Source organism: Cryptotermes secundus, unplaced genomic scaffold (genome assembly GCF_002891405.2).
Source record: "Cryptotermes secundus unplaced genomic scaffold, Csec_1.0 scaffold1674, whole genome shotgun sequence".
NCBI classification, from domain to species: domain Eukaryota; kingdom Metazoa; phylum Arthropoda; class Insecta; order Blattodea; family Kalotermitidae; genus Cryptotermes; species Cryptotermes secundus.
This window is the reverse complement of record NW_019720598.1, coordinates 617,979-645,506: the sequence shown is the minus strand read 5'-3', so window position 1 is coordinate 645,506 and position 27,528 is coordinate 617,979. Positions and strand designations below refer to the sequence as shown.

Here is a 27,528-nt window from a genome sequence, read left to right as displayed (position 1 = left end):
TCACACAACCCCAACATCATTGCCACATAAGGCTGGGGCGACACGAGCGCACAAAATGCGTCCGTTGTAACGAACGTACTTTATGACGGACGTTACTGAGGACACCACACAGTTGCAGAAAGCGGTGCGTAGTTTTTTGTCTGCAATGGAGCCAGAAGAAAGCGTAGCATTTGCCTCTCTTGTTTATTTCTACAACGGACGTCACGACGTTCGTTACAACGATCGCATTTTGTGCGCTCGTGTGCCCCAGCCTAATGGTGCAGATGAGATGGCGCCAATCTGTGCACAATATGTGAATTTAACATGAACAAGAGACAGAACTTTTCAATTAGCAATCAGTGTATAATATTTTCTAAAATCAAAGTTAACAAGCAAGATAACTATTTTTTTCCAAGATTTAACGAACTCCACTGATCAGAGTTGAGAATTCAGTAGTCGCTCAGCTGGTCAAAAACGTTCCAGCCTTTTATGGAACTAGAATATTCATTATAAGAGCCCACCATCTGGCTATATCCTGAGCCACGTGAAACAGGAGCAGAATATAAACTATGATAATTTAAAATACTTCGGATGGTTTAATACTCGCAAAAGGAAACCGAACTATCTCTGGCAATAAAACGATTTCACTGCCAATCCCATTAAAGAGTCACGTTTCCGAGTAGAATGAAAAGTGAAACCGAATACAAGCATGTAATAAAATTCCAGCTAAAATCAAAGCCGACATGCCAAGCATTTCAAATCTCTGTCCTATGCGATTAGCAAACCGGAAGCTGGGAAAACACATATTCGGATTTATCAGTAAAGAAGACACATTATCACACATATTTCCGGTTACGGACGAATGCCACATTCAACTTGCAGATGTACGTAATGAAAATGCTTAAATATTGCACATAACTTTTAAACTACCGTTCAGTATGATTGATAAAAGTTGTGTTTTTAATTTTTCATCCATTACATGTTTCGGTCAAAACAATCATCTTCAGAAGGATATTATCAACACATATTGAAACTACTATTACCATGTCACAGATATAAATGTTATAGCTTTTAACTAATACTAAGGTGTATACTGATTTGTTAAAATGTCTAAAAATTGTTATAACTAGTCTACTTATAAAATAATGCTTAGTATTTGTTCTAATGTACGTTAGAACCAATTCGATTCGTGTCGTTACAAGTCTTCTCCTTAATGGAAGATGAATATATTGCACAGCGTGGTTCTGTTGTCCGATAATGAAGGCTCTTTTGTATCGTGGCTATGCTGCGGCATGTGATAGTAGTCTCCATGTGTGTTGATAATATCCTTCTGAAGATGGTCGTTTTGGCGGAAATATGTACTTACTTATGTAGCTGCAGGCCGCGCCATAGCTCAAGTGGTTACTCGCTGGCTTCCCATCGTTGCGGCCCGGGGATTTGTGGTGGACAAACTGGCGCTGGGGCAGGTTTTCTCCGAGTACTTCGGTTTCCCCTGCCAATCTTCATTCCACCAAGTGCTCCACAATCACCCACACCTATCATCTGGGGCTGGTACAATAGGCCAGAAGTGGCCGCAGTGCAGGGGACTTAGACCCACCCCAGTAGCAATAAAAAATAATCCTTATGTAACTGAGCCCTTCTTGAGGAGAAGCGAAATCTTACTCAAGAATATTCAGCATCTTAAGGAACCTGAAGGTTCATTACCGTGTTCACAAGAGCCCTCCACTGGTCCCTATCCTGAGCCAGATTAATCCAATCCATACCATCCCATCCTACCTCTCTAATATTCATTTTAACATTGTCCACCCACTTACGCCTTGGTCTTCCCAGTGGTCTCTTTCCTATCAATATCCTATATGCATTCCTCTTCTTCCCCATTCGTGCTACATGCCCTGTCCATCTCATTCTCCTTGACCTGATCATTCTAATTATACTTGGAGAAGAGTACAAGTTATGAAGCACTTCAAGCGGCCTCCGTAGTCTAGAGGTAACGTCCCCACCTCATGACTCGTGGTACGCGGGTTCAAATACCCGGCGGAGGTCGTCGAATTTTTAAGGGCGGAAAAATTCAGGGAACAAGTCCTCCGGGAGGGACTTTAAGCTGTGTGTCCCGTGTCGTAACTTTACGGCACGTAAAAGAACCTCATATCCCCAAAGGGGATCACTGAGCCAAATTCCAGGACGTTTCCCGCCCAACAACAGTCTCTAAGGCCTCTGATAGATGGGGGAAGCATTATAGACACCGCTAAGCAAGTGGCCGAACTCGCTTGCTCGGCGGGACTGATGGTACGCACCATTTATCAGTTGGGTAAAGAGACTGGTAGAATATCATAGAGGGAAGCACAATAGATCAAACTGGTCGCGGTGCATGGGGAAACCCACCCTCTCTAAATAACTAACTAACTATGAAGCACTTCACTATGCAGTTTTCTCCAACCTCCTGTCACTTCATCCCTATTCGGTCCAAATATTCCCATCACCCTGGACCGAAATATGTAAAGGATGAAAAATTTAAAACACAACTTTTATCAATCACGCTGGATGGTGGTTAAAAATGTTATATACAGTCACTAGTGTGACGGACCAGCATGAACCAAATTATGCTTAAACCTTCCTTTGGGACTGTAGCTCTATGAGCAAAATGAAGTCTGAACGTTTCAAAGCTGATGCGACCATCACATTTCAGGGACCACAGAATAAAAACAAAACTAAGACTGTTCTTTTGTAGGATATGACGGCCCTTGGAGTATGACAGGTGTGTACCAACATTTCCGGGAAGGTGCTTCTTCCATCTTCAGGGTACAAGATTACACTTCTACCCCGATGATGGAGGCACCACATACCTCCAAAACCTCTACCACTACACAGCGCCACACCACAGAATGCGGTAATCGTCATGGTAACGACCGTGAGACCCACAAATCATACATGCAAGTAAGACGCTTAAGAAACTGATTATGCTGGTGGAGCTGGCCGGAGTCGCCGAATACCGACTCTATAACAGGCGGAGCGTGCTCCCAAAATCCTTCACAGTAGATTACAGCAAATAAATAACACCGAGAAACACTGCTGGAATTAACGTTTGTGAAGTCCCACCATTCAAAAGACCAAGCTGTTGGGGCAGTATGTGGGACAGTTTGAGGACCCATATCGGGATTCGCCTGAATGCTCGCTGTATTTGGTGGGGCCCTTGTGCTTACGAGTAGCTGTTTATAAGAAGCTGACTCACTGCAATTTCTGCATGCAATATGCAAAGTCTTTAAATCTCCGGAGAGCACGCCTACACACTTCGTCAGAATGCAATCTTTGCACTGCCCGTTTTCTTACAACCTTGCTTATACAACTAATGTTGGAACAAGTGAAGGGAAGATACCAAGGTGTGGACTGAAGGCCAATATTAAAAATTGATCTTAAGGAATGGGATGCGACACAGGAAAGCGTCCTGTGGCAGGCTCTTGTGAAAACGGTGTTTGCCGCTTTATAGAAGGTGCAGCATTTCTTGACCACATGAATGACTATTACAGCTTCTCAAGAAAGCCTGTGGTAAATGCAAATACGTAGAAAAGTGGGACGAGTTTGAGTCCGAACATGAAATCACACTTTTATATACACAATACGCATCGTCGCACAAAAGTATGATTCAGACCCAACATGATCATTTTCAGTAGACACATATTACAGCATTTTACTGTTGAGATATATAAGCATAATTTTGCCCGTGACTCTGTATGGGCGTGAAACTTTACCTCTCACATTAAGGGACGAAAAGGGTGATGAGGTGAATATTGGAACCAAGAGGGATGAAATAATAAGAGGTCACATAAAACTTCATAATGAGGGTCATAACTTGTATTCTTCTCCGAATATAATTAGAATGATCTAGTCAAGCAGGATGAGATATGGGGGACATCCAGCGCTCATGAGTGAAGGGCCTTGGTGTGAAAGCCATAAGGAAAGAGACCACTAGGAACATGTCGGTCCGAGGATAACACTATAAAGGCCCTTAGAAAAACAGGATGTGGCTGAATCGACTGGATTTATCTGGCTCAGCACAGGAACTCGTCGCGGGCTCTTGTGAATACGGTAATAAACCTTTGGGTTCCATATAACGTTAGAAAATTCCTGAGTACCTGAGCGACTGGTAGAATCTGCAGAAGGACTCAGCTCCGTGAAGGGCAAAGGGCCAAAAGCGGATATTTTAATGCCTGCTGGCTCGTACCTTGTGTTGCTTTGGTTTCTTGAGCAGGTTCGATTTCCCGTTAATGAGGACATTATCTCCTTCGAACAGCACATTACATGGGGATGGAGGACCTCCGAGTCCAACGGCGCAATCCTCAGTGTCGATATCAGTAGAGGATTCGTCCGACGTTCCATCCAAGTTGATTTTTCTATAATCACTAGCCTGGAAAAAACAAAGGTATAACATTTTTATTTCACAAAGGCCACAGGAAAGTTACAATTTTCGTGCTAGGGCTTTCTCTGTTCCATCGGCGCTGAAATAAGTTTTAAGTAAACATGTGGCGACAATTGGATGAAAATACATTTCATCGAAATGCAAATAACATTTTCCAAGATCTATTATAACCACAAAGTAAATAAATTTTATGACATGCATTATGAACGGTTTGAGCATGGTATTTGTATTTTTGCTGTACTGCAGCACTGCGCTTACAACATGGAAGTACAGAAATCAAGGTCCAGTTATTACTAATCTTGTTCAAGTTCTAGCTGCACTTACTTCAAGGCAACTTACACTGTTACTCTTGTAGATTTCGTTAATTTATCGCTGTAGCGTGACATTCTCCATACATAAGAAGGCGGCAAACCTCCTCATTACTATGGGCACGTATAGCATAAAATTAGACGGAAAGGTCAACAGTAGTTAAACTTTCTAGGTCATAAGCAGTAGCTTGCGCATCGACCACTGTCAAGTTAACGATGATAAAATCTTAAGTGAAATACCAGACACGTCTTAATATTGACGTAGTTTAGAGTGAAGATGACAATTTCTTGAAGATAGGGACTAAAACGGAATCACAAGAAATTATAACGATGATGACCACAAGGAAGCTGAGGTTATTAGGGCTACTACAACAGAATATAAGCCTACAGCGGGACACTACTCGTACACGGTATATCTTTTTTAACAGTTCTGGGATATAACGTCGTGCAGTCAGGTGAATGTCAACTGACGTTTCGTAGGAACATGTAGCCTCCATCTTCAGGGTAGAAGTAGCCAGAGTGAAAGCAAGTGAAAAGCTGAACTCTGCTTGTCACCTGCTCTCACGCGTTCCTCCGAAACGTCAGTTGACTTTAAACGGTCTACACGGCGTAACATCCCAGAAGATATAACCACCGCCATGAGAACCTCAAATCCGGTACATAATTTTCCTTTTCATTGGTCATTTAACGACACTTTAAATGTCGAGACTATATGGTGTTGGAATAAAACTTTTAATGTTTACATACTTCAGCATTCCTCGAATTTACTGTTACAGAACCGGTGACATGGAAATGACGAAACATAGTCGCAGATTATGTAATTAATGGCTGTTCCACCGTTGCATTCCTTGTTACGTTGCAAGACAAACATTACATTACGCCTTAATTTTGTTACAATTATAAACAGGCTGAAATCTTAGGGCATGAGGAATTACTTAATCCTGTTGACAGTAAAGCTTTCTGGCACATACTATACCATGTCTGAGCTAGTGTTACGTCATGTGGACTTTGACTTCCCATTCTGAGGGAGAAACAGAGAATTGGGTGCTAAGAAGAATACACGACCAAAATGATGGAAATGTGTAGGAGGCGGGAGTAAATTCAACAGCGAGGAGCTTCAAAATTTCAACTTTTCACCAAATATTATTAGGGTGATAGAACAAGGATAATTAGATGACACGCTACATGAAGCATCTATGAGATGTGAAATGCACACACAATTTTATCCGGCAAACCAGTGGGAAAGAGATTCCTTAACATCTAAACATAGATGGGAAGATAATAATAAAACAGATTTTAAAGTAACAGGGTATGAACATAAACAGCATGGTCAACGGAGTCAGGATAAGTTCAGTGATTGGGCCTTGTGGGCACGGCAAAGAACCTTCGGTTTCATGAAAAGTGAACTTTTTTTTGACCAGTTTAGCAATTATCGGCATCTGAAGAATAATTTTGCTTCATAGTCAGCATGATGTAGTAACATAAGGTCGGATATAATTAATAAAGTACTCCTGAAAGCTACGAACACGCGATTACTGAAGACTCATAAGGAACAAAAAATATAACAAAAAATAATACGGACATCTCACCTTGCTCCGATTTCAACTGCATTACACCAGACCGCTACAAATTCACCACACGCAAAAGTAGTTGCTATGTCAACTGAATAAGGAATGTCTGAACTGTTTCAATGCAGTCTCTTTCACAATAAGCAAGCGAACTTCAAACAACCGGAGAAATGTTTCACAAAACCTCATTTGTTTTCGTATCAGTCACACAAGTAACTGGCACATGTAGTCCGGATTGGAGACAGATACTATTCTCCAACGAAGTGAAGGTGAGGTAATGAAACAAGGCCCGTCCCAGTGTCCATGCTGAAAACATTTTCCGGAACCTTTTTTTTTTAATTCGCTAGTGGGGTGTGGAGTCCAGCTGGGTCCACTCGGCACGGCGGCCACTGATTGGCCTATTGTGCCTAACCCGGGTGATTATGATGATGGAGAATTTGGTGGAATGAAGATTTGCAGGGGAAACCGAAGTACTCGGAGAAAACCCGTCCCATGCCACTATGTCCACCAGAAATCCCACTTGATCAGACCCGGGATCGAACTTGGGCCCCCGCGTGGGAAGTCAGCGACTAACCGCTTGAGTTATGGCGCAGCCATTTCCGGAACCCTTACAGGTGCCCTTGGTACACTGAAGTTTTGTGTGTCCTCAAATGAATAGCAAAATGGTAAAGGTCAACCAGTTCTACCTGTTGCCTCGACTTCTCTTCTTTAGAGGATTTTATCTCCAATGTTAACGGACATTATATGGAACAGCACGATTCTGGGTTGACTTTAGCACGCTCTATCACTTCTTAGCACAAAGTGTGCTATTTTTCTCTAAGTTGGCTATATAATGGTGACGTCAGCATCGGGGCTATACAGAGTCGATGCATAAAAATAAATACATAATTGGTAGTTATATCTGCCTACGCGTTTCATCTCCGAAATTACTGAACGAAGTTTGATTAAATTTGGAACAGAGAACTCTATAATGAATTGTAATTTATTTGTATTAGACGATTATAATCCCTATTTTATATGAAGACCGGATCGAATTTCTACATATTATCTTAAAAGTGGCATATGGTAAAAAAAACACATTACCGTGACTAACATGGTATAGGACAACATCTGGCTTGCAGAACTGCTTGCAGTCTCCACGGAATGGATAACTAGAGGTCCTGTATGATTTGCAAGGGAATCTTGTACCATTCTTCATGCAAAACATTGGGAAGTTCTGTTAACGATGATGGAGGTGGATAGCGCGCACGCAGATTGCTCTCCAAAACAGACCACAAAGGCTTAATAATATTGATATCTGGCGATTGTGGGGGCCGTGGCAGACGTGACACTTCATCTTCGTTCTCAGAAAACCAGTCTTGGACCATGTGTGAGCTGTGTGAATACGGGCATTGCCGTCTTGGTAAACGGCATCACCATTGGGGAACAAAGTTTGCACCATGGGATGGACATGGACCTGGTCGCCCAAAAGGGTCACATAGTCGTTGGCAGTGACGTGACCTTGCAGGGTAATGATGGGTCCGACAGAATACCACGATATGGCTGCCCATACCATGATCGAACCCGCGCCATGTTTCACTCTTGGCAGCAAACAATCTGGATCGTAAGCTTGGGATGGCGTTCTCCAGACGTAAATTCGGCCAAAAGTCGGAAACAGTGTGAAGGTGGACTCTCCAGACCAAATGACCATCTTCCATTGCTCTCCTCTTAGTGGCATTTTGATCACTGATGAGTGGCTTTGGAATTGCAGCTCGTCCAGAAATACCCTACTTGTGGAGTTCCCTTCGTATTGTTTTGGTGCTGAGAGGGTTTGTGAGCGTGACATTCAGTTCAGCAGTCACTTTTGCAGCTGTAGTCTTCTTATTTTTCGTCACAACCCTACGCAATGTTCGTCTGTCTCGATCACTCAACACACATTTCCGTCCGCGCTGGTGTTTATCGGATGTGATTTTTCCAGTCCTCCTATATGTGGTTATAATCTTGGATACTGTGCCTCGTGAAACACCGAAAACCTCGGCTACTTTGGTTACGGAAGCACCCACCATACGGGCCCCAACAATTTTCCCGCGTTCGAATTCTGTTAGCTCTGACATGATGCACTAAAAACTGCACAGAACACTGTCTCAAAAACAAATGAAGCTTGCAACGTATTGCGGAGGTTGTACAGGGCAGATACGACAGCGTCACCTACAAACGTCGCTAAAATAAACACTTCAATTCCGGCATGCATTTCACGAGGTGTTTCCATATTTTTGTCCATCCCTTGTACAACATATAGTTCAAAATATAATATATCTCTGAAACATTTTCTGCTACTGTAGGAAATTAACGAAGCAAACGCAAGATAACACATTCCTCTACTACATACTCAGTTTCTCTCTGTTGCAGTATTTTATGAATTTTAACTCTTATCTTTGCAATAAAAATTCGGGACAAGATAGGCAACAGCGATTGAATGTATCTCTAACAAATGAAAGTAGCGAAGTACGTATTTGTAACAAGGCTGGAAACGTAATAACCTTAATGGCAGTCATTTTTGCAGGTGATCACGCGCAGTCTGCTAAAGTTTGATTAACGGTTTGTGAGAAATATGAGAAGTCCATTTATTGGTGTAAATACAATTGATTTCTTGCTCGTTGTGGTGCGCCTCTGAAGATGATTCTTTTGAATCGAAACATGTAGGGCGAATGGGGACTGAAGTGTTGTAGACCTGTGGGTCATACTGGACTGAAAGTTATCTACTTTACAATTGATTTCATTATGGGTCCATACGTATGTGGGTCAAAACAGGAAATGCCCAACGTTTGGTCACTCTCCTATACACGAATTTAAAAAATTATCCTTCCCCAACAGTTTACGCACTGATAATATATCCCAGGCATACCAAAGAAGTCCAATATTAAAGTGTATCGAAATCAGTCCCAACTACTCTCGAGTTACGAGCGACACAGGAAAAAGTCTGCTTAATTAAAGAGAAATCTCTTAAGATTTACATGAATAGTCTATTGGGCATAAAAATACATTTCATCTTTCTACACGGCTTTATTTTCGTTCACTCCGATAAATACCTAAGAGTGTTATGCGCTAGTTCCACTCGAGATGGCTGCATGGAGGGATTCCTGCAAAGGGTTCGTCGGCGATGACTAACCTGAACCAAAATTCGGACTGCCCGACAATTTATAATGAAAGTTTTTCATGCCGAATTAAAGACAAAGTTTGATTTGTTTCATTCTGGTCCGTCACACTAACAATTATAAGTATAAACCACTCCGTCCAATGTGACATATAAGTTTTTACTACGTTAAAACTTATCTCCCTTACATGTTTCGGTCCTTACGGATCTTCTTCAGTTTGTAATGATGTTCCCTCTGAAGATGGCCCGTAAGGACCGAAACATGTATGGGAGATAAGTTTTAACGTAGTAAAAACTTATATGTCACATTGGACGGAGTGTTTTGTATTTATAAAGAAAAAGTGTTCAACGGTTAGGGGGTTGACACTACGTCACACAAACAGACAGACATGACCTCCACATAAAGAGTTCCTTTTACAGTATGCGCCAAAATATCAGTACTGAAACTCGCGCATCTCGAACGCGCATGTGCGTTTGTCGACGGGGCATAGCTCCAGCCGCACGTGTTCCCAGTAGTGAAAAGGAAGTTGTGTTGTGCAGTTGGAAATGGGTCTCTCGACGGAGGAAAAGTATTCACAGCTGAGTATTATTTCCGCTCGTACGTAAGTGGTCGCCAGACAACTCACTTCCTTGGTTTTGAGCGGCCAGATGTTATCGTCCAGAAACCGCTACATGGTACACGTGTGACGATATGATGTGCCGTCTCAGCACACGGTATATTAGCCCCCTATTTCATTGAGGATGAGGAAGGCAATGCTCTTACCGTCACCCAAGAATGCTACAGGGACATGGTGACCGGACCATTTCTTCAGGATTTGAGAAGGTCCTGTCATGCAAGGGGCCTTCACATGAATAGACAGTGGTATCAACAGGACGTCTTTTCATTTCAGTATTGTATATTTTCGAGCACACTGTACTTTGTAAATACATGTACTGCCTAAAAACATTAACTTGCATGAAATACACTATTTCAGGCTTCTTGCAGATATACAACATTATGTTCCAACTTAGGAAATTTTAAAATAATCCGTGAGTTTAAGTTATGGAGCACAAATATGAGTAGTTCTAAGTTTATTTTCAGTTTCATTATTGATCACAAGTCTTACCGGAGGCTATCTACAAGCAACATTATCATTGTTATTTTTCACGTGTAATTTCGGAACGTACCAGATATGTACTACTCACCATCTGTTACCTAATGTAAACACACATTTAAATGCATGTGTTTCGTGAAGCATGGTTCGTTGAAGGATTTGTCATGATGAACCAAGGCCTAGGTCTACTCAGTGCATGTCACCGTTTTCTACTTTTCTTCTTTTGAATTACATGCGACAACAAAATAAAGTAGATTACTTACGGAAAATGCTTGCTATCATTTAGCTCAGAGTCTTCTAAGTTTATAGTATATAAAACACATCCTACTCATTGCTCTGTATGAGCACGGAACTTAAATACAAGAAAGAGATATATGGACAGTAAGAACAGGGTGCTGAGGAAAATATTAATTTTGGATCTAATAAGGGGTATGTAACAACAAGATGGTTACACAAGAGAGATCCATAATTTTTATACTCACCGTCATTGTCATGAAATAAGACCAAGACCTCGAGACGTATTCTTGCGCCATCATGTTATTACTCAACGTAACTATAACACAAAATGTTGAACAAGTCGTTTCACAGTCGGTCCTTTCGTGTTAACAACTCTCACTAGAATGAAGAACTGTAAACTCCCAGTCAGTGTATCTTCTTATATACTCTAGAGTCGGACCTATAGAAAACATGTCATTGTCCGTATTGTTGCAGGCATTGCCTAGAAACGGCTGTTTACTTAGCCACTGCTAGGTAGCGAATGGTCTCTAGCTTGCGAGTGGCTAGCACGCGACACTGTGTTGTAGACCCTACATAGCAACGGATGTTTACTCGCCATTGCTAAGCAATGGTACCTTAGCTGTCACTGTAACGTAACTGTAACTGTAGCTTTTCGAGCCACAAAGCGGTGTTTGACTGCCGACGCGCTCTCCCGCGTCGAGTCCGTCACTGTGCCACCATCCTACGACGCATTGGCCGCATCGCAGGACAGCGACGACGAGCTCCAATCACTTCGGCAGTCAAACACCGCTTTGGGGCTCGAAAAGCTACCAATCCCCGGTACCACGGTGTCCATCTACTGCGATACTTCTGCCGGGAAACCTCGGCCGTACATCCCAGCCCCTCTACGGTTCGAAGTGTTCCAGTCCGTCCATGATGTGTCGCACCCAGGGACCAAAGCAACGGCAAAACTGGTCGCACAGCGTTTCGTGAGGCCAGGCGTTCAGAAGGACTGTCGCACCTGGTCACGTGCTTGTCAATCCTGCCAGCGCTCCAAAGTCTCCCGCCACACGGTGACTCCATTGGGCGACTTTACACCGCCGGCAGCCAGGTTTCTTCACGTTCACATAGACCTTGTTGGACCCCTTCCGACGTCAGGAGGCTACACATACTGCCTCACTGCAGTCGACCGTTTCACCCGTTGGCCAGAAGCCATCCCCATTCCGGACATCACAGCCGACACAGTGGCACGAGCCCTACTGACCGGCTGGATATCCCGCTTCGGTTGCCCACAGACCATCACCACCGACCAGGGACGTCAGTTTGAATCTCAACTCTTCCACTCCCTGGCCAAGCTCTGTGGCATTCAACTCTCGCGAACAACTGCTCACCACCCAGCGGCTAACGGACTCGTGGAACGTTTCCACCGAACACTAAAGGCAGCCATCATGTGCGACGCAGACCAACACTGGACAGAAGCCCTACCCCTGGTTCTCCTCGGAATCCGCACGGCATTCAAAGAGGACCTGCAGGCATCAGTAGCTGAGCTCGTGTACGGCGAGCCACTAAGAATACCAGGAGAGCTGCTAACTCCGACTGCCGACCCAGTGGATCCAGCACACCTCATCACCCAACTTCGCCAATATATGGCCCGCCTCAGACCAATTCCAGCAACACGCCACACCTCCCCGGCTACATTCGTGCACAGCGACCTCGAGAAGTGCATGCACGTCTTCCTCCGGCAGGACACGACTCGTAGATCGTTGGAGCCCCCTACAGCGGCTCCTACCAGGTCCTATCACGGAAGGAGAAGACAAAGCAAATCCCCGTGCGCGGCAGGCTCGCCACCGTGTCAACCGATAGGGCCAAACCTGCCTACATGTTAAAAGAGACAGACCGTGGGACCACCACCAAGACCTTCAACCCGCCAGCCGACGAAACCCCAACCGCGGTTCCGCATGCCGTACCACCACGGCCTGTACAACGAACTACACGCTCTGGACGTCATGTACATTTTCCTGATCGCTTCAACAGCTGAGCAACGATCTCCGCTGGGGGGGGGGTGATGTGGGAACTGCCCACATTCAAGCAAGTGTGACAACGCGAGCTTAATTGCTTAGCAACGATGAGTAAACAGCGGTTGCTAGGCAAAGCCTACAACAATACGGACAGTGACATGTTTTCTATATGTCCGACTCTAGGTTACATAAGAAGATACATTGAGTGGAAGATCTAGTTACAGTTCTACAATTCTGGTTCAGTGTGTTCATTGTTGTTATTATTATTCTTCAATGCTTCAAACGCAAGTTCGTCTGTGTATACGGTGCAACTGTAACAAATACTATAGGACCGTTCAACTAGTTGTCTCTTCATATGACATCCCACATTGGTGGGACGTCGCAAGAATACGCCTTGAGGTCTTTATTCACAACAGGACGATCGATTCTCGTTGTGTCCGTTTGTCGAAGGACATTTCGGATCTGATTCTCTTTCCGGACACAGTTCTTCAATCCTAGCCTTCTTCCACATGTGTCAGGTATCGCTAACACAACAGAAGTTTCCACACATTCTGCGTGACGCTGCTCAGAGATGTAAAGGCACCAGACGTTCCATCGATAACTTGTGCGGAAGTGCTTGAGTAGTACGTCACCAGAAGTTCCCACCAGCCTCCCCACCAAGCTGCACGTGTCACAACAAATTTCCAACGTATACCGTTCTGCGAAAGGTGTTGGTGGGTTTTAGCGGCAGAAAGGGATGTCCAGAGTTCGATCAATTAAGGGGTGTTATCTTTTCCGCTGGTAATGGTGTTTCTATTTTAGTCCCTCTGTGATGCATACGAGTATTTCATTCTCAAGAGGCCCTCCGTAATGCACAAGAGGCGTGCCTCTCGATAGTCCTTCCGTGATGCATACGAGGCGTGTTTCATTCTCGACAAGTCCTCAGTAATGCACACGAGGCGTGCTTCATGCTCGACAGTCTCCCCCCCCCCGTAATGCATACGAGGCATGCTTCATTTTGACAGTCCCCCGTAATGCACAAGAGGCGTGCTTCATTCTCGACATTCCACCCCCCAATGCACACGAGGCATGCTTCAGCCTTGAAGAGTACACCCGTGATGGACATGAAGCATGCTTCATTCTCGATAGTCCCTCCGTAATGCACACGAGACGTGCTTCATTCTTAACAGTCCCCCCGTAATGCACAAGAGGCGTGCCTCATTCTTGACATTCCACCCCGTAATGCACACGAGGCATGCTTCATGCTCGACTCCCCCCCCCCCCCGTAATGCATACGAGGCATGCTTCATTTTGACAGTCCCCCGTAATGCACAAGAGGCGTGCTTCATTCTCGACATTCCACCCCCCAATGCACATGAGGCATGCTTCAGCCTTGAGAGTACACCCGTGATGGACATGAGGCATGCTTCATTCTCGATAGTCCCTCCGTAATGCACACGAGACGTGCTTCATTCTTAACAGTCCCCCCGTAATGCACAAGAGGCGTGCCTCATTCTTGACATTCCACCCCGTAATGCACACGAGGCATGCTTCAGCCTTGAAGAGTACACCCGTGATGGACATGAGGCATGCTTCATTCTCGATAGTCCCTCCGTAATGCACATGAGACGTGCTTCATTCTTGACATTCCACCCCGTAATGCACACGAGGCATGCTTCATGCTCGATAGTCCCTCCGTAATGCACTCGAGGCGTTTTTCTGTGTTGCTATAGAGACAACATAGTCTGTACAACGTCTTGCAGTGTTGTAGAAACAACCATAGTCTGTATAGCGTCTTGCAGCGTTGCTACAGAAAGTTGCTGCCGAAAGTCAGAAGTCGGAAATGTCGACAGAGCCAAGTTGAAGTCAGCGACCGTGGGCGTGTTTGTTTTCTCCTTTCCCTCGAAGTCTTGACGTCTAAATGTGTAGTGAGACAACCTACTGCTTTGTGATGGACACAAATTCATTCACGATCACCAAGATCCCGTACTCCTTCTACCCGGGTTTCGGTACCAAATAAATGTCGCGAAATAAGACCTCGAGGCCTATTCTTGCTACATCACTTTATTACTCAAAGACGTAACTACAATTCAACATAACTATAACACATTTAATAACAATTCGTTTCACAGTCGGTCCTTTCGTGTTAACAACTCTCACTAGAATGTCAAAAAGTCCAAGTCCAAGTCACATTGCGACTGACGGTCCGTCAGTCTGTCTGTCTTGGTGTCGAGCCCCCTTCCTTTTTTTTTCTTATATGAAAGTTACTGTCCTGTTTTCAGGCAGTGTTTTATACACGAGATGTTCCCTGGCAACGAACCTTCGTTCAACAAGACGTTCCCAGGCAACGAAACTTCAGTCAACAAGACGTCCCAAAGCAACGAACCTTCACTGAAGGTTATCCAGTTTCCGATGCCCGGCAAATAACACGCAACGACTAGGAGAGCAAACGCTATGCAGTCATGGATCATAAGTCAACGAATTAAAGTGGAAAGATGTCTCAATTCCTCACAGCCATATTATTACGGTAATAACAATATGGACCGGTTATGTAGCGAACATGAAAGATATGAGGAATTCTAGTTGGGAGAACTATGGCAAAAATACTATTTGGATAAACTTGGCGAAGATAAAGCTATCGCTGTTAAACAGGCCGCGAAGGCCCATAGGGTTGTGAGACATCGGGGCTCCCACATTTTCTAGACAGTCGGCTCACAGATGGCAATGAGGTTGCCAGGCTTACGCACCGTCCGTCCTTTACCGCCCACGAAGATTCTTGGTGCTCATTTCTGTTAGAGGTTGAGTCGATCCTAGGGCCATAATGCGGCTGGAAGGATTAGGTGCATTGAAAGAAACCCCTCGTCGGACTCGGAACCCGCGACCTTCCGGCTTGTAGCATTGTGCCTCAACCAACTACGCTAGCCTAGTGTCAATTTGTATTAACTGCCGTCATATACAACTTCGAACGTCTAGACAAGAGCTGACGCATTCATAAACACCAAAGAAAAGGAAAAATGTCATCGGTTGATCTATATATCAGTATAGTATGAAACCATAAAAAAGAATACTGACTTCTGACAATTTTTTTATATCATTCATGAAAATAACTGGTGAGTACGCTACAGACTCACTGGATATATTCGGTAGACCCAAAAACTGGTAACATGCCATAGAAGCACTCCCGGTATACGCATACCTTATTCTTCAATAGGTTTACAGCTATTCACAACTAATACGATCAGACTATCCTGAAGGACATTTTCACAGGGTCTAGTCATTTTTTTTCATCTGGCTGAATCCTGATGACATCTCATATAACTCGTAGTTGCTTTCAAACAAACCAAACTGACAAGCGAAAGCTCTTGAAGTGTGGCCAAACAACTAATTTCTTTCACAGTTATTACAGTACAAAACAAATATTCAATACCGCTAATACTAAGGTTCGACATTGGACATGATCTTGAGCCAGTTCCATTCACCATACACCCTCATATTTATCTCCCAGAAAATCAATTTTAATATTACCCTTCAATTTTCTCGGTCTTCCACATAGATGTTTCTCGTCATAATCCTGTTTAAGTATTTTTCGTAACTCCACATGACCAGATTTCACTATTCCGACAACATTACGTGACACGCCTAAATCATAAAACTCCTTGTTATGTAATTATTTCATCCCCTTTAGATTCACATGCATTCCTAATCTCACTGTTTTCGAACATCTTAAATTTATGTTCGTCCCTCAACGTAATAGGCCACGTTTCACAAGTATACAAAACAAATGAATTTTTTTTATAAATTGTACGGCCTTTCTTTCAAACAATAAAAGGAATATCCAGAACTGCTAATAACTAACGTTGTCATGAATCCCATTTCGGTTTGTTACATTTGTTTCCACAAACATTTCTATCTTGAAACATTCTGAGTACGTATTCACTACTGGCCCTGGTGCTGATTTTAACTTCGTGTTACATCTATATGTACTTAGTTATACCAATATTTACTACTCTGCTCCATAAGTAAAGAACACCGCAGGCTCAAAGTGAAAACACTACAGACAGCCATTAAGACGTGCTGGAAACTGGTCTCCATTTAACAGCCATTATGTACTGTTATGAGATGTCGACCTGTTTTCCCGGTTGCTGAATGTCGAACCAGTTTTATTAAGAGACAAATGGAAAAAACTAAGCTCAACATTATAGCCCTACAGCGTTTTAACTCGAAAGCACGTTTTTATATTTTACTGACAAATGCCTTGGCTTCCGTCCATATATGAATCCAACAACCTCCAATGTAGACATATCCGTCATATTCACTGCATTACGTCAGGATGGCCTTGAATATGTCCGATCTGGGTGATAAACATATCCATCTTTGGACGAAAGTTTAACCATTTATTAATCAGAGTTTAATTATAATTACAACCTGCTGTTTTACATGGGCGTGAAACTTGGTTAATGGAAGACTAATTTATTGAAGATAAGGCCGCGCCATAGCTCAAGCGGTTAGTCGCTGGCTTCCCACCGCGGCGGCCCGGGTTCGATCGTGGGTCTGGTCAAGTGGGATTTGTGGTGGACAAAGTGGTGCTTGGGCAGGTTTTCTCCGAGTACTTCGGTTTCCCCTGCCAATCTTAATTCCACCAATTGCTCCACAATCACCCTCACCTATCATCTGGGGCTAGTACATAGCAAATAACACAAAGAGAGGACATGAAGCGCGGTGTTTCACTTGGTATCAGAGGCTTGCACTCGGAGCATCCTTATGAACAGTGTACGAGTATTATGCAAGAGTCCTTAGCACCTAAACCCATTTAACTCACAACTTCTGCAACTAGTCTGAGATCAAGACTTCACCACTTGACCACATGGCTGATGTATAACGAAGTTCCTTCTAGGCATGGATAAACCTAAAACGTTGTGAAATACGAATGTTAACTTTTATCGCTTAATGCTCGGCATATACAGCCCCCCAGAAGTTGGGAGATTTATATACTTCAACGTGAGCCCCCCCCCCCAGGAGGCCAGTTCTTCCCACGTGTCATTCAACATCTCCAGTATGATTTGCGTAAAAGGCGCCACGCTCTTTACCTAGAGTTATGTATGGGTGATCCACCGTTCCACTGTCTTGAATGATGCCTCTTCTGAAAACGGACACCTGTTCAAGACATTCACGTCGACTTCCATTTGCTAGTATAACATGCACGCAAAAGTGAAACAATGGATATATTTTGCTAGCTGCCATCTTTAGATTTTTCACGAATTGGAAGCCGCATGTGCTGTGAATATCACATAAATTCCACGCGGTATTAACATGCAACACGGGAGCGATGTACCACTCACACTGTTGTTTCCGTATCATTTTATTTTTACCCATACCCAGACGGATCACCCTATGGTGATCACTCCATCAGCTGCATTTCTACCTACACTCGTATAATTAGCATGTGACTACAAGAGAAAGTAAATACACTATACTGAGACGCTGAAATGGATATTATACTGAAGCTATTGTAGTCTAGCTTGAGACAGAATCTTCCATTACCGAATGATCCTTTTTCAACTGAAATGAATGAAGAATTGGAGAAAACGTGGAACAAAACGGTAGTGGTCTATTTTATATTGCCCAAGCACTTCCTAAGATGGGCTGGGTAAAACAACGGTATGCACGGCTGAAGACGGTATTTGTTCAAAGTTGAGATTCGAACCGCGACCTCACAGATCGAAGTAGAAGTGACGACTACACAGCGACGTTCATTATTTAGCTCGAAATAATTTCAATTTCATGTTTCATCTCTGGATCGTTGGTCAGGTACGCGGTAATAATATTGACATAATACCCGAAAGCCGGAATAATGGAGCCCGAAGAAATTGTCCGCTGCTAGGTAGCAGCCACACAAACACGCTTCCGCAGCAACGTATAAACACGTAACAACAGAGCTATTCCTGGAAGTGGTGTTTCCTATGATGTCCGTACCGAGGTTACGTAACAGGGACATCAGTCTAGTTGCCGTCATACCTAATGCCTTGGGGTAAAACTGAGCCACCCTGTTCCTGGGGGATATAAATACGGGGACCTGGCCCTCCATGTTGGAGGAGTCTCGAATATGAGACAGTACAATACAGTCACGAGTCCCGTGGAACTCGCGCTCGAGAATGGCTGCGCTGGCGAGGGCAGCAGCAGTTGTGAACGACCAACCAGTCCTCCCGCCAGAACGGACGTCCCACATCAAGAAACTCGTAACTGACAGTAACAAAAAAATTTGTCTTGGGCCCCAGATCGGGGTTTGACACCAAGACAGACTGGCCGATGACCGTCGTTCGTAACATAACTCTAACTTCGACTTTGAATTAGTGAGTACAAAAGGAAGAATTTTCAATAACACGCTATATATGCGATAGGTACACCTGACAAATGCCAAGCCTATTCATAACAGGTAAACCCACCCTCTCGTCAGAGAGGATGTTACATAAGGACTATGAAAGCAAGGGCTCAGTTGCAAAAATAAAAACTCTGGTTGTTACTCTCAAGGAGCTTGTCGCCAGGACGAACTGATTGGCGGTAAATCGCCAGTCGTAAAGTAACTCTGACTGACTCTGAGTCACCGTCATGAGTTAGTTGTGAGACGGTCGAAGGCCGGCAACGACGTGAGCAGAAGAAGCCACTGTCGAGATTCGTTACCAGGTAATGGCTAATGAATACAAACTGCGCGAGAAGACTAGTGTGTGTTGTGAGAAGTCGAGTGCGTGAATAACCGACAGCGCTAAAATTACTTGTAGTTATGATTTATATATATGTGGTCAGTAAAACCAACTGTCAATTCAAACCCCGTCTTTAAATCACTAAATCATAACAGAAAACTTTCAAAAATACTGTCACGAAATACAATGAAATCATAAGTCGTACACCCTAAACTACTTGGAACTTCAAGAAAGCAAATGGATCCACAAACAAAACTGACGAAGCATTGTTCTGTAGGAAATTATGTTAACATACTGCGCACACGAGACGCCAACGTGGCCTGCACGGTACAGAATTTGGAACTGTACCCAGCCGGACTCGAGCTCGAGAATGATTTTTTATGTGTTACTCGCAACTGACATAAATCCGAGCTTTCTCCGCACATATATCTCTGTCAGCCCCATCATCTCGCCAACGAAATATGACTAATTATGCCTTAATGACGCCAAGTGAACTTGCCGTGGTTTCTTTCATGCCAGAAGAACATTACGGTGGTACGAGCTGCAGTTACCAAAGTTACGATAACTCAGCAATATTCTTATGAGGATAAGAAGAGGGCTGCATCTTCCACAGCCTCATATTCTTCGTCCCTCGCCTCTCCTCCCAATGCAGATAAGTGCAAAATAAACAAACCACTTTAGGCCCTCAGTCGGGTGAAAGAAAATACATACAGCATCCATTCTTCCGATACTTTCACCGTTAGTTAAATCGGTGAATCTGGCAGCGCCATCATACTCACAGTTCAATTTGCAATTACGGGATATTTTCACATCTGTGGTCACATTGCTTTGCACCTAGTTAGGTATTCTTTTTACTTTCGTATATCCGTAGATATGAGAAAGCACTGATGGCGAAACAAATCGATCTAGGGGTTTTTGACGGATTTACACGTTCCCAGCCCCCGAGAATATGGAAAAAAAAAAGAAGTGGTTTTGGAATGCCATCTGTCCGCATGTATGTATGGACGTGTGCCAGAACGGTTGAAAAGGATTTAAATCGTAATCGGTATTTAAGGGTTTATCCGTCATAGGCCGGTGCCCGGTGAATATGAACATTCCAGCTTAAATAAATATGGGCCCTTCCGCTGTGCCCCCCCCCCAACTGGTATTTTTCTTTCGAACATGGCTTCTGCGATTTTCATTAAATCCCAGCACTTTATCGAGACCATCTCCCTAAGCACAACTGCAGAGGCGGCATCTTCAGGAAATAACGGTAAGATCACCAGAAGCCCAACCGTGAAATGTAGCATTTCGTCGAGACCAGCACTGCCCCCCCGTCAGACGGCTTTCAAAGTTGTTTGGTATTCAGTAATCAACAATGGACTCCGAGCAACAATCGATTTAGTTTACAAGATAAGCTCATGGAGGTCAGCTGTATATGAGAAAGTAAGTGCAATGTCTTCTTGCCGCTTTAACTTGTCAACATACGTGGTATAATTTCTTTTAAATATTGCTCTTATAGTCGTTAACTTTAATTTATAAAAATTAATTTATTTGCAAGCGTGTTCATATTCACTACAATTTCACAAAACCCCCATCATTTGGAGCAAACGCAACAGAGAGCTACTGCTGCGGGTACTTCATCCAACAATTTGTCCACCAGGCTCATAAATAATTTTGACATTTGGGTTTACATATGTCAATATTGCCTTCTAAGAGAAGTTATCGAAGGAAAGATAGAGGGGCGGATAGAAGTGACAAGAAGACGAGGAAGAAAACGTAAGAAGATGCTGGATGACCTTGGGGACAGTAGAGGATACTGTCATTTGAAGGAGAAAGCTCTAGATCGCATTAAATGGAGGAATTGTTTTGGAAGAGACTGTGGACCTGTCGTCTTGACAGATTACTGATGATGATTATGTCAATATTATTGAAAAAAAGTTCTTCAGGAGAACAAATAACTTTATGTTAAGGACATGAACGTAGTGACAGTAATATAACTGAACAACACTATTTCCGAGTTATGACCTTATTCCGTATCATATAGCGTGCGTCCGACATTTCACGGATACCACAGTGCTGTTCACCATGAAAACTAATTATGCTAATCACCGTCATCGAGACAGACACTCAATCAGCAGTTTTATCACCGAACAACAGATAAACCTATATGAGATCTAGCAGGTTTACGGCAGTGAAAGTATAGCGTTCTTCTGGAACATGACACCGCGCAGTCTGGTAGGTTTCGGAGGAACATGCTACTTGAACAAGTGAAAAACACAATGCACCAACTTAAAACCTATATATGTACCTGAACGTGTTGTGCTATCAGCGTAAACAAGTGAATGCATTGTGACAGTGTGGAAAACCCCACAAAACCATCTAAACATCAAACTTAGGCTGCAAAAAATAATACTTAAATATAATTAATCAACATGATCCCCAAATGTAATATTAAAGATGCAATTAGCGACAAAGTCGCATTTTTACTAGGTGGTGACATGTGAATCCTGTATAACGGTAGCTGACGTCACTGTCAAACAATGTGGAACATGAACAAACGTTGTTTGTAGACGAAACAGTTTCAACCTAATTGGAATACAAACCTTAAAACAACAGACGAACAATACTGGAAAATATCCTTGACTAATACGTATCCTTCGCCGGTCACGGTAGCCGAGCGGTCTAAGGCATGCACTGTCTTCGCTCGCTCGGAAGCCGGGCTCGTGGGTTTGAATCCCACTCAGGGCATGGAGGTTCGTGTGCGTTTTTCTGTGTTTGTCTACAGGTAGAGGCCTTGCGACGAGCTGATCACCCGCCCAAGGAGTCCTACCGTATGTGTAAGATCTAGAAAAACCGAAGTGAACGGAGTTCGTGGAGGTAGGCCTAGGCCCACTGGAGTTGTAGCGCCAAGGGGGGGGGGAAATAGTATTCTTCACGTTTTGAAGACAGTCTTTAGTAACCGTACAGGAAGTTCTGTTATCATACAATAAGCGCCTGAAATGGAATTTCGTGGAACCAAGAAGCGCACTGATAATCTCCATAGGTGCCACAGCGATTAATTATGCTGAACTGTCTAACAAAATATGAAGCATGGAGTGACAGCAGCTTGTAGACAAAAGCAGAGTGAGAAAAGAACGAGAACGAAACTTGTGAGGCACATGGCAATTTGATTAATGACAATCAACATCTGACTCTTCATGCAATACCTTCAAAGCAGACGTGTTTCATGAGATATCTGCACAATTAGAGTAACTAATATGAGTAGTCATAGTACTGTATAAACAAACTCTGTGGTTTTAGTCCGCAAGCGAACTATACCGACCGAGCAACCGCCGCTTGTCGGCGAAGTTAGTGCCAACTTTTGCGGATAGAGGGTATCACGAGGTCAACACAACGGATCCCCACGGCCGTTAATATTGTTTTTTTTTTTTTAGACAGGAGCTGCTATTTCCTTGAAATAGCTCCTCAATTATCCTCACGAGGCTGAGTAGGCCCGGTTCCAGACCCACTACTTCTCAGAAAATCTGATAGCGCTAGGAATCGAGCCCGGACCTGTGGATCTGTAGCCAGGAACTCTGACCACTAGACCACAGAGAGAACTGTATACTGTTATTAATTTTCCTCTTATCTCCTCCTTCCTTGGCCAAAAATCCCTATCGCTTTTTTTTTCACTCGAATACACTCAAACCAAAAAGACCACGCTTGAAAAGATAAAATTAGTGTTACTTTTTTCAGCGGATGTGCGGAATAGGGCTTCTCCATACTTATGCAGTCCTTCGAAAGAGCCTAACTGATAGGACATTTCCATTATTATAAAAATCCGAGTGTTTTTTATCATCATCACAAGTACCTCATAGTGGACCTTATCCCGAGTCAGTACATAATCCGAAACTCAAGATAAAATTCATTTCAATATTATCCTCTCATCTATGCCTATGTCTACCAAGTGGTCTCTACCCTTCATCGTTTCCGACTAAAATTATGCATTTCCCTGTCATAAAACAGCCAAATATATTATTTCCTTAGAATAACAGGCCCAATTTTAACATCTATATAAAGCAGAACAAATATGGCTCTGTAAATTTTAAGGTAATATCGCGAACCGTGGCCTGGAATACACCATTCGCCTGGGAAAGGGAAACTGATTCACTTCGGAATAACAGCGTTGCAGAACGAATCCAAACAAATTATTGCAAAGCGTTACGCTTTCCAGTAGAATGGGGTCGAGTTCAAAGACAATACTCTTCAGTCCATTTTTAACAATCTTCAAATCGATCACTATGCAGCTCTCTTCTCCCCCCTTCCGCCGTCTCGATTTGGGCTATTGATAACAATGCGAAAGTTTCGTCACACTCGGAACGACATTGACAAACCAGCAATTTGTTTCGATTTGCTCGCTAATAGCCGTATCGGCACGTAAACTTGTATCGACAGCTTGATGTACTTCTCCATTTAGAACTGCTCTGGTCTAACTTCAAAGCGAACATAGAGAGACAAACCACATAAACTATCACGATCATTCGTGCCTGTCTTCACTTACTCAGACCCTCAACAAACAGATCGGGTTCGCGCCGTCGCCAATTTTCAACACATTAAAACAAGCTTTACACAAGTTATGAGGTCTGATGTTCTCACTTCAAACAAACTCCGTGGCTTGTAGTCCGCAAGCGAATTATACCGACCGAGCGACCGCCGCTTGTCGGCCAAGTTAGTGCCAACTTTTGCGGATAGAGGGCGTCATGTGGAAGCGGAGCGAATCTCCATGGCTATTCAGTTCGGATTTCTAGACCGGAGCTGCTCTATCCTTGAAATAGCTCCTCAATTATCTTCACCAGGCTGAGTGGACCCCATTCCAGACCCTTCCGGAAATATAAACATTACTATCTTCTGCGATGTGAAACCCTGTAGTCAGGTCGATAAGTAACGACGTTTCGGAGAAAACGACAAAAATCCACGCTGTTGTCATTTGTTATTTTCTTCACACCCTGCATAAGGAAGACAATAAATAAAGAAAATTCCAGTATTATATTTTTTTTAATGCTAGTGGGGTGGGACTAAGTCCCTTGTACTGCGGCCACTTCTGGCCTATTGTACCAGCCCCAGATGATAGGGGAGGATGATTGTGGATCAATTGGTGGAATGAAGATTGGCAAGTGAAACCGAAGTACTCGGAGAAAACCTGCTCCAGCGCCACTTTGTCCACTACAAATCCCACTTGATCGAACCCGGGCCGCCGCGGTGGGAAGCCAGCGACTAACCGCTTGAGCTATGGCGCGGCCTTCCAGTATTATAAATCGAAAGAGGAGTATTCACCTGACCAAGCATATCATCATTCCTCGGTTACAAATGATGTGACTGACGAGCAGGGGGTGTACCAAGATCTTAAACGATTCTTTAAAAGAATGTACGTGCATGTAATTGGTGCTGTATTGGTTTCATGTAATGGTATACAGTCATTCATTAACACATGGGATAAGGGAAATATGTCTATATCACTGATCTTCAACATTTATGAATGGCTGAAACGATTCAAAGGAGAAGGGACAAGTGATCATTCGCGTTTAGGGCAGTCATCAGTGTAACATTAGTTTGGGTTAAGGAACATATCGGTCATTACATCAGGAACACACAAAGGTTAGGATTAATTAAAATGCGCCTCAGATAAGCATTGGTGTAGCCATAAATGCAAGGTCTCAGTTGGATTCAAGTGTACGAGAACGAAATTCACGAGTATTAAGGGCTCCGTTTTTTCTGTGTTTGTCTACAAGTAGAGGCCTTGCGACGAGCTGATCACCCGCCCAAGGAGTCCTACCGAATGTGTCAGATCTAGAAAAACCTAAGTAAAGGGAGAAGTTAATGGAGGTAGGCCTAGGCCCACTGGGGCTGTAGTGCCAAGGAAAAAAAAGGGGGGGGCTCCGTAGGGCCGAGGTCGCTGATCATTACAGACGGGGCATTAAACTCTTAAGTTCAATCTGGTCACGGCATGCTGGGTTTTGTTAGATTGCGTTAGGTTGGGCACCACGAATCTTTCGGATTAAAAAGCTGAAGTTGTCCCTGTGCCTAATTGGTTAAGCATTATGCCATGAAGATGTACAGGGGAGTGAAGGTATACCTCCACCTTCCTTGACCTCGGCACTAGACGGAGGTGAGGGGTCACATTCGCGCCCCTGCCGCTGTATTCCCGGGGAAAAAGCCCTGGTAGCCTCTGGATAGAAGGCTGCGTGGGCCACATAGTTAATCTGACCGCTGCGGAGAAAACTATCCCGCACTACCGGGAATCAAACCCAGGCCGTCCAGTTCGTAGCCCGTCGCTATACCGATTGAACTATCCCGACTCCCCGAATCTTTCGTGTTGTGTTCATATAATAAACATAATTATGTAAATGTAGATTCTAAGGGTTTCTGACGATGGTGGATGGCACACGGAATTACCGGGTTTTTGGACTTTTTCCGTCATCCGGAATTTTAGGTAATAGAGCACGCGACGTTTCAGAAACTGGATCTGTTTCCGTCTTCAGGTGAGAAGGGAAGACACCTACTCAGTTGGGCCCCTTAGAATGAGCTAATCTCCATCTCTTTCTAAGGGGCCCAACTACGTAGGTGTCTCTTTTTCACCTTAAGACGGAAGTCCAAAAACCCCGTAATTCTGTGAGTTATGTAAATGTTTCCTCTTAACGTGACGTAATCTAAAGTATACTGATGCAGAGTTACATTCCAGGAGAGCTACACAACTATGCCAAGAAATCTACAATATTCAACTGACTGAGGAACTAGCCGAAACGTCTTCCTGACTCCAGCCTATGCGTGTCTCTTGCCTTTCCATGTCTAAGATTTAGTGATATCAGAACTGTCCAAAACCGTACAGATGAGGCAGAAACTGGTAGCAGATAAAGTCAATCTTTGCTTCTCAACAATGGGATTACAAGACATCTGCACCGCCCATATGCCAATCATTTCGCATTCCAAACTCACCACTTCCTGCTCCCAGTTACAAATTATTTCCAAAACTTCTATCGCTCTGAAACAAAGACAGTTCTTCCCTTAACAGATGTTCGGAGCATTCAACTTGCTAATAAAGCGTTACCCACAAAAATTCCATATGCATTTCTCGTGTCTCCAGCCTACCTATATGCACAACGCAATGTACGAGTAGTATTATCACTTCCTAATAATGCTACGTGATCTGTATAGATCATGAAGCTCTTCTCGTTATGAAACCTATGTTAATGTTCTATACCAGCCCTGTCCAACGCGGCGCTCGCGGGCGCCATGGCGCCCGTGGTATATTTTTCTGGCGTCCTCCGTAACCACATATAATTGAGCCGATTTTTAATATTAATTCAAATTGTAAGACAAGAGACATTTTTGAACGTCTGAGTACTGTTAAATATTTTCGAAAAATTTTATTATTATTATTATTATTAGTAGTAGTAGTAGTAGTAGTAGTAGTAGTAGAAGTACTAGTAGTAGTACTGTGTGGTGGCGCCCGCACCTCCATAGGCATCAGTGAATTGCGCCCGAGTACATAAGAACGTTGGACAGCACTGTTCTACACTGTTCACTCCACGCTAAGAACACTGCCCCCCTTTAAACACATATCCTTTGTATTTAGTTATATATACACACACACACACACACACACACCAGAGGGGGCACGCAGTAGCGTAGTTGGTTGAGGCACTATGCTACAAGCTGGAAGGTCGCGGGATTGAATCCCGATGAGGTAACTGGATTTTTTTTAATTTACATAATCTTTCCAGCTGCACTATGGCCCCTGGGGTCGACTCAGCCTCTAACAGAAATGAGTACCATGGATATTCTTGGGGGTAAGGGGCCGAAGGCGCGTAAGGCTGACAACCTTACCACCATCTATGAGCCGATTGTCTAGAAAATGTGGGAACCTCAACATCTCACAACCCTATGGGCCTCCACGGCCTGTTACAGGGATACCTTTATTTTACTTGTATATATGTGGTGTTGGAGAAGGATGGAGAAGATCAGTTGGACCGATTATGTGAGAAATGAAGAAGTGTTAATTAGAGTCAGTGAGCAGAGGAATATCCTACACGAAATAAGAAAACGGAAGGCTAATTGGATTGGTCATGTTTTACGCAGAAACTGCCTTCTAAAAGAAGTTAT

The 27,528-nt window shown here is 43.6% G+C and overlaps 1 protein-coding gene across 1 annotated transcript in view; it reads right to left on the bottom strand.

Moving 5' to 3' along the window:
• The window catches only part of LOC111870382, a 113,190-nt gene that overhangs the window by 65,175 nt on the left and 20,487 nt on the right, over window positions 1–27,528 (bottom strand). The window contains exon 2 of the mRNA XM_023862628.2: window positions 4,199–4,381. Coding sequence (XP_023718396.2) covers window positions 4,199–4,381 — 183 coding nt within the window. The remainder of the gene's footprint in view (window positions 1–4,198; window positions 4,382–27,528) is intronic.